The sequence below is a fragment of the Primulina huaijiensis genome, chromosome 4 (genome assembly GCF_012295235.1).
Source record: "Primulina huaijiensis isolate GDHJ02 chromosome 4, ASM1229523v2, whole genome shotgun sequence".
Taxonomy (NCBI): Eukaryota; Viridiplantae; Streptophyta; class Magnoliopsida; order Lamiales; family Gesneriaceae; genus Primulina; species Primulina huaijiensis.
Window position 1 is genome coordinate 22,465,725 of NC_133309.1, and position 14,888 is coordinate 22,480,612.

At 33.0% G+C, this 14,888-nt stretch overlaps 2 protein-coding genes across 2 annotated transcripts; both read right to left on the reverse strand.

Moving 5' to 3' along the window:
• Positions 1–2,539: 2,539 nt before the first annotated feature.
• On the reverse strand, positions 2,540–5,097 carry LOC140975456 (28 kDa ribonucleoprotein, chloroplastic-like). Its single transcript, XM_073439181.1, has 4 exons — positions 4,478–5,097; positions 4,214–4,315; positions 2,872–3,153; positions 2,540–2,779 (listed from the first exon to the last, which is right to left on the reverse strand). The coding sequence occupies exons 1-4, from the start codon at positions 4,964–4,966 to the stop codon at positions 2,714–2,716; spliced, it is 939 nt and encodes a 312-aa protein (XP_073295282.1). The 5' UTR covers positions 4,967–5,097; the 3' UTR covers positions 2,540–2,713.
• Positions 5,098–12,218: 7,121 nt separating this feature from the next.
• On the reverse strand, positions 12,219–14,286 carry LOC140975458 (strychnine-11-hydroxylase-like). Its single transcript, XM_073439182.1, has 2 exons — positions 13,280–14,286; positions 12,219–13,116 (listed from the first exon to the last, which is right to left on the reverse strand). The coding sequence occupies exons 1-2, from the start codon at positions 14,180–14,182 to the stop codon at positions 12,493–12,495; spliced, it is 1,527 nt and encodes a 508-aa protein (XP_073295283.1). The 5' UTR covers positions 14,183–14,286; the 3' UTR covers positions 12,219–12,492.
• Between the last annotated feature and the right edge of the window lie 602 nt (positions 14,287–14,888).

Here is a 14,888-nt window from a genome sequence, read left to right on the forward strand (position 1 = left end):
TTTTTTTTTTTTTTTTTTTTTTTTTTTTCCAGATTTTTCATTTTTTTATTGCTCAATTATTAATTTTTATTTTAATATCTTAAAAAATTTTGAATTCTATAATTGATTTTGTGTTTTTTAATTTATGATTTATACAAATNATAGAATTGAAATTAATAGTAATTTTTTAATAAATAAAATTAAATTTTTTTATTAATTTTTTGATTAAATTCATTTTTTAAATTTTTTTAGTATTTTCAATTAATATGTAAATTATCATATTTTTATAAAACAAAAAAATATTCACACAATGGTAAATAATATTTTTTACATGAATATATACGATAGTTACAGATTAATTGAAAATGTTAAAACAAAGTTAAAAAATCAATTTTTAATTAAAAAATTAATAAATTTTTTTAATAATAATTTCCCCTTAATTTTATTAATACAATGATGCATTTTTAAAAACTTACAAGCATACATAAAAACCTACGTATACACATATACATATAAGGATTAAATAATTAAATATATTTATTAATATAAATTTTTAAAAACTAATTCAAATTGAATATGTTATTTTTGTCAATTTATTATTAGTTCAAAGAAATTAATAAAAAATAGTATGTTATAATTAGGGGCAAACTCATAGATTTCTATACAAAAAATTTAAAAAAATCTATAAAAGTCTTGTAAAATTTTTTATAGAAATCCAAATAAATATGTTTGTAAATCTGTTTGATTTCACAAAAGTCAATAAAAATATTTTAAATCAACAAAAGTCTATCATTTAAGAAAGTAATCAAAACTATAGATTAAATACACAATACTCAATGTTTGCAAAATTAGAGCAGGAGCATCGAGAAAAAATAATTACTATTTTTAATAAGTTCGAACTGAAATAAACTTATTTTTATTTTTATTTTTATTATGTTTGAGTATGAGATTTTTTTTTACTATCGAGTCCATCTCAAATTTATGATTTTGATGTCAGTTGGCCAACAAATTATCGACGAATTGATCATAAAATTTTAATCAACTCAAGAATGATCTTTGATCACCCTATCTTCTCCCAATATTGAAGATTATACTAGCAGTTCCTTTCCAATAGCATTGAAACCAGATTTTGACCACACATGGACCAGATCAATATCCAATCTCCAAAGGATCTCGATGCTAGAAGAAGTTTATACCAAGGCTCTAAAAAACGTGAAGCGCCCCGAAGCGCGGATGTCGAGCTCCAAGCTATTCAAGCTTAAGCGAGATTAGCACGTGCTTAAGCGTGGAAAATGGTTTTCTATCTTTATTGTAATTGTAATTATTTCAAACCAATAAATAGATAAAATAATACATAAATATGATAAATTTAAGTCTGATGTATTAATTCTCATATTTATAAAACATAAAAATCTCAAAATTATAATCTTTATTTGTTTTTTCAACTAGAACACATTAAAAAATACTAAATATTTGTCAAATCATTGTCAGACACGCTTAATCATAATTAAAATATAAAAATAAACATCTAAATTATAAACCTAATTTATTATTTCAAAATAAAAGACATACCTTCAAAATAAAAAAAATTTAAAAATAATTAAACAGATACGATTAATTGTGCTTAAGCACACTTAATTAAACACCTTAATTTTGCTTAATTCGGTCAAATGACAGTTTGACCGTTTTTTTCCGCTTTTCTCCGAAGTGGGGCGTTTTTATCAAGCTTCGAGCTTTAGCGCGCTTAAGCGGAGCTTATACAGGCTTTTTTGAATACTGTTTATACTCCATCCAATGACCCAAAATTACTCACATATGAGATCTACACATATTTTTTCAGTGGATCTCAAATACCCAAATAATTAGCCCCATTTTGGGCTAAGTCTGACCAGAGGCCAGTGGGTAGTCAGTACAAGAGTGTCAATTCGGGCGGGTTGAATCGGATTAACTGTTAGTATTATTCCAAAATTGCTCAACCCGAATCCGAGTCAACTCGAACCCGAATCAAACGATCAATCCGATTTTGAATTTTTTAAAAAGAAAATTAAATAAAATAAAAAAATAATTTAAACACATAATAACAAAAATTCCCTCATTTATATGATTTAAATTTGAAAAACTAATGACAGAAAAATAAAATATATTTACTAAATCAAATAAATAATTATTTAAAAAATAAAAAAAATGTTCAAAATAAATATTAAATTATAAATATAATAAATATTTTTCCAGACATACAATATATAAAAATGTAGGCAATATTTATTAATTATATTTTTTTAAAAAAATTAAAATTTTCGGGTCAACCTACCCAACCCAATCCGATCATTTTTTTCGAGTCAGTTATCGGGTCAAACCCGATCTGACGACCCGAACCCAAAAATCTCAAACTCAAACCTGATTTTTTTCGGGTTGAACCTTGTCGGGTTGATGAATCGTGTCTCATTTTGACACCCCTATTACAAGATACAACATAAACAGTAGAATTCGATAATATATGATGAGTCCCAAACGAATTCGATATGTGATCTATATAATCAAATAGTTTATATGCCATTCATAGAGAACAATAGTTTCCCTCCATATCCAACTCAAACAAGAAAATTACATCAATCCAAATAAAACATATTGTTGATTACTACTACACCATTCCGTGGTTCTTATCATCGAACACCGAGAGATCTAACTACAAAAACATCGAAACAAAACATTCTAGTTTTGGTCTTTAAGCATATTAAAAACTACCGCGCCTTTGTCTCTCTTCAGCAACGTTTACTCTGATTGCTCGCCCATCCAAATTCTGCATCAAAAAAAATAATGACACAACAATTTAACATTGATTTCTGAGATCAGCCGCAAGCCGATACCATATAAAAGGGAAAAAGGATTCACCTGTCCATCTAGGTTAGCAATGGCATCGTTCATTTCAGACTCGCTTGACATCACCACAAAGCCAAAGCCACGTGATCTTCCAGTCTCTCTATCAGAGACTACTCGAGCACTTATGACTTTACCGTGCTCGCTGAATATCTCCTCAAGACGCTCCTCATCCAAACCCCATGGAAGGTTTCCCACATAAATTCTGTAAGTGGGTTCAAACACCCGAGGAGGGCGCTCAGGCTGTGATCCTCTTGGAGCAGCTTTGTTTACTGTTAGTAGCCTTCCATTGATTTCCTGTTCAAGAGAAGAATGGACTGTAATTAGAAGCTGTAACATATGATAAGTTGGGGTCAAAAAGTTAAGTATCCAAGACACGCAGGAATAAATGCTAAGTAACAGTTCCCAAAAGATTGTCTTTTTGTTTGTCTACCAGGTTTGATACGAAAAAAAATAATGCAAAAGACATAATTTCTATTTTATGATCAGAAGCGCGCGGAACTTGTCAAACATCACATTCATGATTCATGTGTAAGAATTGGGCACTCCTGAGAGGGACTAGATTCAGTCCCCAAGCTAAAAGTCCATTTCGTATGGAGAGTGGCGGCCATCTCAGGGTAATATAGTTTGTTTGGAGTTTATAGCCCCCGGTAATCAGCCAAAGAATTCTGTTACTTCTTCTAACCATTGAGCATGTCCAGCACATCAATTGTATGATGCAGTGATTACTAATTCGTCTAACCATTTTCCAAGACCAACATTTTGCTACCCATAAACATAGATAAAACAACCTATGATCTCTATAATCAATAAATAAGATCCTTCTAGTGCTACTAATCAAATGAAATGTACTTCCATCACATCCAAACGCCTTAACAACCTATACTATCAACCCAAGCAATACATCACATTGCCAACAACTTGCCCTGCTCGTGTGATACCCAGTGGCATAACAAATGGAGATTTCAGACATAAATCTTGGGCTGGAGTCACACAAATGCAAACTAGTTCATAAACCAAACGTATCACATCACGACCATAATCAATTTGAAGGTTATATGAGCTACATTATTTAATTTATTCTCCAAAGATTAACGAGGGTATCAAACTCGTGATGATCCATAATATGCAGCAAATGGATGATCTCACTATCATGCCTTAGTCCCCACGAACTACACCAAGAGTTTTATAATCACCAAACTATGACTTCCTACAATTAATCAAACAGCTATTTCTCAAATTGATTAACTTACTACAGTATATTTCTATAAATTGCCATAAACCACTAAATCTGCCATAACAAGGCAGCATAGTACACAGATACCAACAATCCGATAATTTTTTTTATGAAACTCACATAGCGATGAAACATTTCCACAGCCTTTTCAGCTTCTTCCACAGTGCTCATTGTCACAAACCCAAACCCTCGACTTTGGTCAGTTTCCCTATTGTAAATGACCTGCAAATCCACAACACATTTAAAAAAGCAAAATCTCTGAAAAGAAACTATCTATCTCATTACAACTCAATGAAAAACCAAATAAAAAAATCAATCATTTTACTAAAAATCCTACAAAACTAAATCTTAATTCCAAAAAAAAAAAAAATAACATCAAATTACCTCGGAAATCTCCACAACACCAGCCTGCTCAAAAATCTGAGCCAACTTCTCACTATCAACATCATAAGCCAGATTACCCACAAACACTTTAGCTTCCTCAGGCGGTTCCACTTCCACATAGCCATCATCCTCTCCAGCATCCCCCACAGCTTCCACGACACCATCACTCTCCTCTCCCACGGCTTCGTTCTCCGACATATCCCAGTTGACAATCCCCTGGAGAACCTCCTCTTCCTCTCCTCGTTCTTCTTCAAGAACAGCTGGGTTGTTCCCTTCTTGCTGAGCAGCCATCACAGAAACTCTCAAAAGGGTTTCTTTCTTGTTCATAGCAAATACAGAATGTAATGAGAATGAAGAAGAGCAACAACAAGAACTCGAGAGCTGGGATTTCACTGGTTTGAATGGGATTGATAGATAAGGGTATGAATATGAAGCTTTCCAGATGGTGAAACGCGCGGGGACTGTAATCAAGAAACCATTTGTCGCCATATTTAGTTATGCTAACAAAAATGGCACAAAATACGTTGGTAAATTGAATGCTCGGGGAGAATAAGAGGATGAAGAAGCAGAGTGGAAGGGTTTGAGGTTTTAGGATAAGGGGGCAGTCGATATCTAGCAGAGAAGGATGGATTATGCTATGGGTCTGATAATAAACTGGGCTGGACTGCTTGGGCTAAGGGCAAATTATAGAGTGGGCTTCTATTTATAAAAACATAACTAGATTGGGCCATTTTCTGACTTGGTTGGTTGGGATAGTTGGGTTTCTTGTGTTGTCCCACGTATGTATTTTCTATTCATTTGACAAATCATGATTATATTTTCCAAATCAATGTCTAGAAACTAGCGTTTATTTGATCATTGTCAACTGTCGGATTGGTGAAATCTTTGCATAATGCCTTTGTGAGACGTTCATCTTCGGTCTTCGTCTAATGTTTCATTGTGACGCCTTTCACCCCATAATCAGCAAAGACCTTCTTTCCTTTCCTTTCCTTTCCTTTCCTTCTTGGTTTAGAAGACATTGTTTCAAAACTAGGATGAGGGACTTCCATGAGATTTTGGAAGAATTGAGTTTGGTGGAACATAAAATTCAACATTTGTTCATCGATCAATTTAGATTGGGAAAGGCGAATCGAGGATTGAGAATTGAATTAAAAAAATTTGGTAAATTGATATTGAGATCATCATTTTTCTATGGACCCATTTTCATATTTGAATTGAAAATGAAATGAAAGAGGGAAAAATATTATTTTTTGGAATTAAAGTAAAAGAAATCGTAATTTTTTTAAGATGAAATGAGATTAATTAATAAGAGTATAATTTTAATATATCAATTGACGATTTTTCAGAAATTTTTTTTATTTTTTTATGATTTTCATAATATTTTTAATTTTTATTGTAATATTTAAAGGCTGGGATGGATCTTCGATGATGATCTATAATGACCAGATCATCCCCGCCATTCCAATATTTTTTAATTAATTTTAATTTAAAAACAACTAAAATATTTTACAAACAGTTTGGAGTTGTTTCATTGTCTAGCTACTATTTGCTTGCATTAACAAGTTTATAGTTGGATGTCGTGAAGTCAAGTCGGACTGCACTTTAACAAAAATAATCAATATCTGCCTGCTTTATTGTTCTTATCTAGCCGCATTGTTAAACATTTTCTTACATCGAATATATTGTATCACTAGTCCAGTCGGCCCATTTCCGTACTCAAAATATTTTAAACTTCCAATTATTTCTAGTTGTTCAAGAAAGGACATTAACAACTAATAACTGTTAAAGCTAGCCTGAGTTTTCAAGAAATTTTGAAAGAGTTCATTTACTCCTCTCTAAAATCTTTTCTGATCCCAATAATTTTGATTTTAATAATGATTGTACAAAAAAATATCAGGAAATTAATTCAAATGCATTAGATTTTATCATATTTCTCATAAAAAAGATAAACTTTTCTAGACATACATAGAAAATAATAAAATGATGACCTTTTGCTTCTATCACTTCATTAAAATTGTATTTACTTTTTAAACATACAATTTTATTTTATTATTTCGATCTATACTAGAGTATAAAATGCTTTGAGGCTAATTTTTAACTTATAAAGTTGTCGTTATGTTTATAGACATTATAAGTTATTTGAAATTTATAATTCGACAAATGGATATTTGGTCCAAGATTTTAATATTGATTGATTCACCCAAATTTAGTGACTGATAATTTTTGTTGTTGCCTAGTATAAATATTTTTCTTTTCTTAAGGTTAAAGGTTAATAAAAATAATTTTCCCTGCTTAATACATTTTTAAGAAATACAAAACACATATCTCTTTTTCCAATATATTTCAAATATATTTGCGAATCGATTCGGTTCTATATTCGGAATATTCCTTCAACTGCACTGTCCTTACACACATCATATATTGAATTAGAAAATATTAAGAGAAAATCATATTTTTGGTCTCGTAAGTTAAATTTTGTTTTTCATTTTTGATCCAATTATTGATCAATTTAGTTATTTATGATTGTGGATTTTTGCTTTCGTTGCATATATTCTTGTGTGTGTTAGTCTTCTTCTCTTTGATTTCCTCTTAATTTTCTCTATTGTTTTTCTTTTTATTTCCCATGTTTGTGGACTTTGTTGCGCTTACTCAACTGCTCAGCTGATTATCAGTTGGGTGGTAGACTGTTCACGGCTTTGAGATATGTGAATAGATCGTGTAGTTTCAGTTTGCTAAGATATTTAGATTCTCGCGTTGCCATGGTTTTGGTCTCGCCCCGAGACTCGGGATTGACATCGGCGTTGTTTAACAATCACATAATCGAAACAACAAACCTTTGTAGTACAGTGTAAACTGAAACCAGTTTATATATCATAATTCAAACGAAATAAACATTGTCTTTACAAATACCGAAATCCAAAAACGACAGAGTTTAATTGCGGAAACATATAAATAAATTAAAAGTTCAACTTAATCTAAAATCTTGAAGTCTCGCATTCACCAGCCCCAAAACTGGTCCGATTCCTCCTCCTCGAGTTCCTCCACGGATTTCTCTGGGAAAGGTTGTAAGAGAGAGTGAGTATTTTGGGAAATACTTAGCAAGTGTGGGTATATCGAGCACAACATAAAAAATTTTACAATATTTTCGAAAATTAACACATAAATACCTCATGCTTTTCATAATCGTAACATTATACTCATATTATAACAGCACTGCGATTTTTCATATGTAACGGTTTACTGACGTCAGTCCCTAAGTTTTAATCCTCTAAGGGGGCGAGGCCATAAAACGGTTCTGTCCCACCGTGAAGGGCCATATGTTGGAATTTCACCCATTTTTAGGGAACTCTCACAGTGCCAACACATAACGTATCGAAAAAAAACGTATAGACGGAAGACGGTGCTCGACCGGATTTTTAAAAAAACGAACACATACAAAAAATCTGAAAATTTAACATTTAAAAACAGCCCACTTACAGTGTATATTGGTGCTAAAAACGTGGATGCTTGGCTTCGGGATTTAGGTCGCTTTTCGCTCCTCGTTCGAGCAGCGCTTTGGCTCGATTTTTAGGCTAACTTCGGGCAGTATTTCGGCTAGGGTGACTGCTGGAATTTTCGAAATTCAGCAAGGGATTTTCGGATTTTAGGTGTGAGAAATGGCTAGGGGTTGATGGACTATATATAGGGGTGGAGGGTGGAGCTAAATTTGGTACTCAAATCCTACCAAAACCATGCCAAATCTTATAGATTTGACTCCAATATTCTTGCCCCTTTTTCGAAAATCGAGTTAGAGGTTTTATTCCTTAATCCATTGCTCTTGATTAGGCTCGAAAATATGGTTGCAAGGTGGGAAGGATTTTGAGCAACCTTTGATGATTTGCTTCCAATTAACTATGTATCTACCCATCACAATAATTAGTCATATATTCTAGGGGAATTTTGAAAATCTCTAACAATATCTAACCTTAATTCCTCTACTTATATGATATCCCAAATCTTGCAAATCTACTTCCCCAATTTTCGAAATTATGCTTGTACAAGTGCATGAATTAATATCTTGACATTAAGGTTTTTCCATATAAAAGATTCTCCAATATACATATCTTATTTAATACATTAATCAAATCTTACAAGTTTCCTTATAGTTATTAATTGCATGCTAAAAAAAATCGGTTCTTACAGTTTTGACATTCCATTCCCTTGGAAGTCCTTTCACCACTTTCAATACAACTTCTCGATTGCTATATACTTTTCCAAGAGCACTTAATTCAATCGCAATTCTATTGACTCTTTCATGAAATTCTGACCTACACTCTCCAGGCTTAATCTTGACGCTATCAAACTTATGTATCGTGACACGACATGTAATTTGTTTTCTTTAGTTTGATCATTGCTTTCATAGAGTTGAATAAGTTTCTCCATATTTCTTTGGCAGATTTGCACATCTTGATTTTGATAAATGTATTTTTGTTCAAAGTTTTGTACAATATGCCTTTAGTCACATTGTCCAACTTTACTTTCTTTTATCCTTACTCGTCCATTCAGCTTTCAGCTTTTCAATCATATGAAGTGCACCATCAAAAAAGAGAAATCATATATTAGTAGATATTGAGATGATTGTTGACAATAATATCAATTATTTTAAAGTAAATATTTTAAAAAAAATGGAAATGACTATTGTTGTGGCACTCGACAGTGCTTCTTGGATAGTGAAAGGAACCAGAAATGATGATTTTACGTTCACCATCAATGGTGATGGCTCTCTTACATCGTGAGAAATATCGGCGGCGAAAGTCCCGACTACAAAAATTCAGAGCAAAAACAATGGAAAAGGACATTGATTTTTTTAGATTTTATCGATTTTAGATATTTAGATTTTTAGATGTTCGGAAATTTGAATAACTCCTACATCACCCATTCTTCCTCGTGGGAATGATGTTCACTAGAAAAATTTTGAGATTACTTACTTAAACATCATTGCCAAAATGAAACTCCCGGTTAAGCTTACTTACTTAAGCAACACTAAAAATTACATTAGCTGTCAGTTTATAAGTGTTTCGAAATGAAAATATTAAGCACAAATTGATCCACAATGATCTGATATAATACTTAAGCGTGTACTAAAAAATCTTGAAAGCAGTTAGAATATTGAAACATGAATACTTGAACTTATACGATGATTCCAGAGATCCTAACTGATTTACAAGATCTTCTATTTATAGACTTGGATTCAACGGTTAGTAAAATGAAATATTATATCTGTTCCAAATATAGTAACCATTAATTAGTCAGTCGGTCTTCAGCTATCATTTTGGTAGATCTAATATCAATTAGGTTCAAACGGATTTTGTCTTATAATACTTTCAGTTTAGGTCATGTTCAGTTTAGCTCATTATTAATTCAATTTAGCTCAATTTGTTAAATCACAAAAATTTAATTGATTCAAGGTATTTATTTATTATTTTCAAGGGTACATATCATGACTTGTCTTGTTTATATGAGATAATGTAGATATATTTAGTCTTGTTCTTTCCATTTTATGATAATTTCATATAATGATTTCGGTAATTTGAATAAAATTTTTTTGTCAATCAATATAGATTATTCAATGCGATATTGTATTTTTTTAAATTTTTTTCCGAACGATTAAACTTTATATAACATTTGTTCAAATTATTTTTCTTCGAGATTGGCTATGTAAAAATTTTATATGTTAAGTCGAAGTTATTTAAAGAAACTAGGATGCTTATGGTTTCTTTTTGTAAATATTTTTGGATATTTTTTTGGTTCAAAAACAAAGTTGTAGGATCGAGCGTTTGTCGCTTTGCCAAAAGCTATAGTTGGTGGTAACAGTGTGACGTCAAAGTGAATGTCATTTTTAAAAATAGAAACTATACAAGAAAAAAAATTAAATTTATATTTTAGATTTGTTATATAGATATGTGTTAAAGCTTCTCACCCTTTATTATTTTTATTTAGAAATGAGAAGATGGACTCCTATTCTCTGGTTTTATATAATCGATTTGTCTGTTTTGTTTATCATGATTTATTATTTATTGATTGAAATTTTTATTATTTTGAGACATATATAAATATCCAAAGCCTTTGAGGAAAAGCTTAAATTAAGAATTATTTGATTTTGGGTGATGCATGACCTAAAATATAAAACAACATATGCAAGTTGTAGTGTTTTTTATTTGTCTCGTGAAAGAATGATTTTTTGGTGGAGTAATATGTTTTTATATGAAATAAGTGGGAGTTGTTTGAGTGTCAGATTGGACTGAAAATTTGTGATGATTATGAATTGTCCGCATGTGTCCGAAAAAGAGGGCTGAAAACTCATTATTTAAGTATTGATTTTAGTTTATTTACAAGGAAAAAAACAAGAAACACAAAAATTTCATTTCAACAAATTAGTTGTTTAAAATAATAAAATGTTGTCAATGGTGATGAAATATGTGAAAAAATAGAATGATTTTTTTAAAAAAAGAAAATAAAATGGAGGAAAACCAGAAACATGAACGGATCAAATAAACAAAATAGACAAGTATCCTAGGTAAAAAAATCTTACTGTGAGGATAGATTGATAACGTTGAATGGATTTTTGTGTTGTTTTTTCAACCCTAAGAAGCAAATTCGTAAACGGGGACATCCACTACTTTCTTTGTTTGCTTTAAAGTGAGTCAAATTTGTCCTCTTTTTAATTTATTTTCGTCACTTGATATAGAAGAAAAGAAGAATTTTCCTTAAAAGATTCTTTTAAGAATAAAGAAAGAAGAATATTTTTCCAATTTCTATTTATGATCTCTGTTCGTTGCATTCCAAAGACATGTACGATAAAATTGAAGAAAATGACGACAGGCCCGTCTTATGATGTAACATATATAAAACTGTGCTAATATGTATCAATTAATAATTCATTTTTGTTCTTGCTTTATGATTTTCACCTTCCAATTATATAGACTTTCTTAAATCCTTTTTTCACGAAAGATATATTAACAGTAATTGTTGGGTGCAATAATTGTCTTTGCTTGGTAGAGCGATCGAACCGTAGTGCTTGAACTGCTGTACGGTTTAAAAGATTTGAGTTGCACCATTACCACCAGCTATAGCTTTTGGTAAAACGGCAAGCGCTCGGTCCTACAATTGGTATCAGAGCCAAGGTCACAGGTTCGATTCCCATTGATTGCAAGAAGGGCAATTATTGGGAGGCAGATTGTTGGGTGCAATAATTGTCCTTGCTTGGTAGAGCGATCGAACCGTGGTACTTGAGCTGCTGTACGGTTTAAAAGATTTGAGTTGCACAATTACCACCAGATATAGCTTTTGGTAAAGCGGCAAGCGCTCGGTCCTACAATTGGTATCAGAACCAAGGTCACGGGTTCGATTCCCATTGATTGCAAAAAGTACAATTATTGGGAGGAAGATTAATGGGTGCAATAATTGTCCTTGCTTGGTAGAGCGATCGAACCGTGGTGCTTGAGCCGATGTACGGTTTAAAAAATCTGAGTTGCAAAATTGCCACCAGCTATAGCTTTTGGTAAAGAGGCAAGCGCTCGGTCCTAAAGTAATATCGAGATTTCACATATATATGTATGCAATTATCTCTTATAACTGTTTAATCCATTGACAAAATAGTTGTGCGTTTTGATCTAATGTTTAGTTAACATGTACGTATAATAGTAAGAACAAAAAGCATATCTGTATAATTGAAACTGTGAGATAGTAATTTAGAAGAGAATTAAGCAGACATAGGAGAGTTCATAGCACTTGCTAAAGGTGGAAGAGTAGAAATTACAACCAAAAGAAACGACGAAAAATTCAAGAACGGAACCAGGATCATTATAATATGTCTTAAGGTTCAAATACAAGTTACACAAGATCAGAAACATTTATTAGTTGATGGGAAACGCCAGAGAAATGACCAAGAACATCACGTACAAATTCTTGGTTTTGCCAGTAGAATGAGTGGCATCATGATACCTTGATAACTTGAATTCCATATATACTCATATTCAGTGAATATCTTGTTTTGGTGGCGAAGCTACGAGACGAAGTGGGATTTTCTTATGCATTGTGATCCCAAGTGCTTCTTCCATATTAAGCTCTCGTGGTGACATTCCATGCGGGAGCTCCCAATCGAAGAAAAATAAGAGATTCGCGAGCGCGAGCTCTACCAAGGAAATCGCAAAGTTGATTCCAGGGCAACCCCTTCTGCCAGCACCGAACGGCAACAGTTCAAAATGCTGTCCACGAAAATCGATGTCTCTGTTACAAAATCTTTCTGGATCGAATTTTTCAGGGTTTTCCCAGTATTTCGGATCTGTTCCAATTGCTGTTGCATTGAAAATGACTCGTGTCTTTGCGGGGACTTCGTATTTGTTGTCAATGGTGCAGTTCTCGGTAGTTTCTCTAGGGACCATTAACGGGGCGGGTGGATGGAGTCTTAATGACTCTTTGATGACTTGTTTTAGATAATTTAGGCTTTGGAGATCGTTTTCTTCTACTTTAACCTTTCCTTTGCAAGCTTTTCTCACTTCTTGCTGAGCTTTTTCTTTGACTTGAGGGCTTTTCATGAGCTCCGCCATTGTCCATTCAATTGATGCAGATGAGGTATCAGTTCCAGCAGCAAATATATCCTGCAAATATTCATTGGATAACTTTGAAATGTTATCTTTACTTGAAGCTAGTATCAACAATTCTTTCAATAAGCGTCCGATTGGAACAAATATAGGTCGTTTAGTTTGGTGAAAAGATGAAGAGACCATTAAATGGAAAATTTTGAGGAAAAAAAATACAAACCGCGAGAACACCCTTGACATGTTCATCTTTCAGCGTGATTTCTTGATTGGGGTCCTTCTGAATTCGAAGCAACACGTCGATAATATCTTCGTGATCAGGTTTAGCCCTGTTGGGGTCACGATGTTCTTCAATAACTTTGCTGAAAAAGGTGTCTATGTCCAGAAAATTCGTGTCGATCTTCCGGTCGACACCATTAAACTTGTTAATCCAAGCCAGCCATGGAAAAAAATCCGCAACATTAAATTCTCCAGCCAAATGCTGCACTTCAAGAAGAATCTGCTGGAACTTATTCATTCCATCCCGGTTCTCACGATCATCAGTGCTCATCGTTCCAAAGGCCACGCGACAGACAACATTATTCGACATAGAAAATGTCAACGAACTCAAATCTACAGGATTCCTCCCATGTTCAGATACACGATGAATCATGAGAGCCACCTCTTCGTCCCGTATTTTACCAAAAGATTGGACCCTTTTCGCCGTCAACAGTTCCAAAACCGCGATCTTTCTCACTTCTCTCCAATACTCCCCGTATGGTGCTAAAGAAATATTGGATGAATTGTAAGCAAGTTTCTTGGCTATATACAATGAGGGCCTGCCCGAAAAAGCAAGATCATGTGATTTAAAGATTTCTCGAGCCATGTCGGCTGATGACACTACCAACGTCCTCACGGACCCCAGATGCAAGAGCATGAGATCTCCATGTGTTCTCGACAACTCGTGAAGTGATCGATTAGGTAGCCTTCCAAGCTGATGAAGATTTCCTATCAGTGGGAGCTTTTTAGGGCCAAGAGGGAGCTTTCTTGTACCGAAACCGCCTGTTCTTCCCTTTTTCACAAGTAAGAACAAGAGTAAAGGTGCGATCAAACTGAGAAAGAGTATCCAGAAAATCTCAGAACTCATTATTTTCCGAAGGCTGTAGATAGGGTGAGATATCTACAGTTTGTTCAAATTTTATTACACCTTGTGGATAAGTGAGGTGCAACTTGACTGGCGTCCCTGTCTCTCCAAAAAGCCTTTTTTTAATAAATCGCATTATTCTGAACGTCTGATATTATCAATAATTTATCGTCATAAATGTCACGCCTGATGTCCAGGCACATACCTGCGCAACTGCAGAATAGACTTTTATAAAAATTATTTGTTATCCATCACCGTTACGAAAATAGTTAAAGTTAAGTTGCTATAAGAGATGATTGTAAACTCTTATAAAATACTTTAAAATTTCATTTTCAACCAATGTAAGACAAATGTATCACAATATATTTCGAGTTCCAATCATCATAATTTTTGTCAGTACTCTCTGCAGTTACAAGGCGTGCCCATTCTTTACTCCAGGACTTATTTTCTGTTTAGTTCCTTTTTTCAAGATTCCATCTTTCTCAATCATTTGCATTTCTTTTCATCGTTGTTCCAGATGTTCCCTTAGTTTCGCCTTGGTCTTCTTCATCACTTTTAACATCTTGTATTTGGGTAGCAGATTTGACCAATCATTGAGCAAATATCGGACTTCCAAATTTTTATGTCTTAAGCTAGAAAGTATATTTCATCTGATACTAAAAGCTTACTCCACTACGATCTTTGAAACAGTTAAAACTAGAATTTCTTT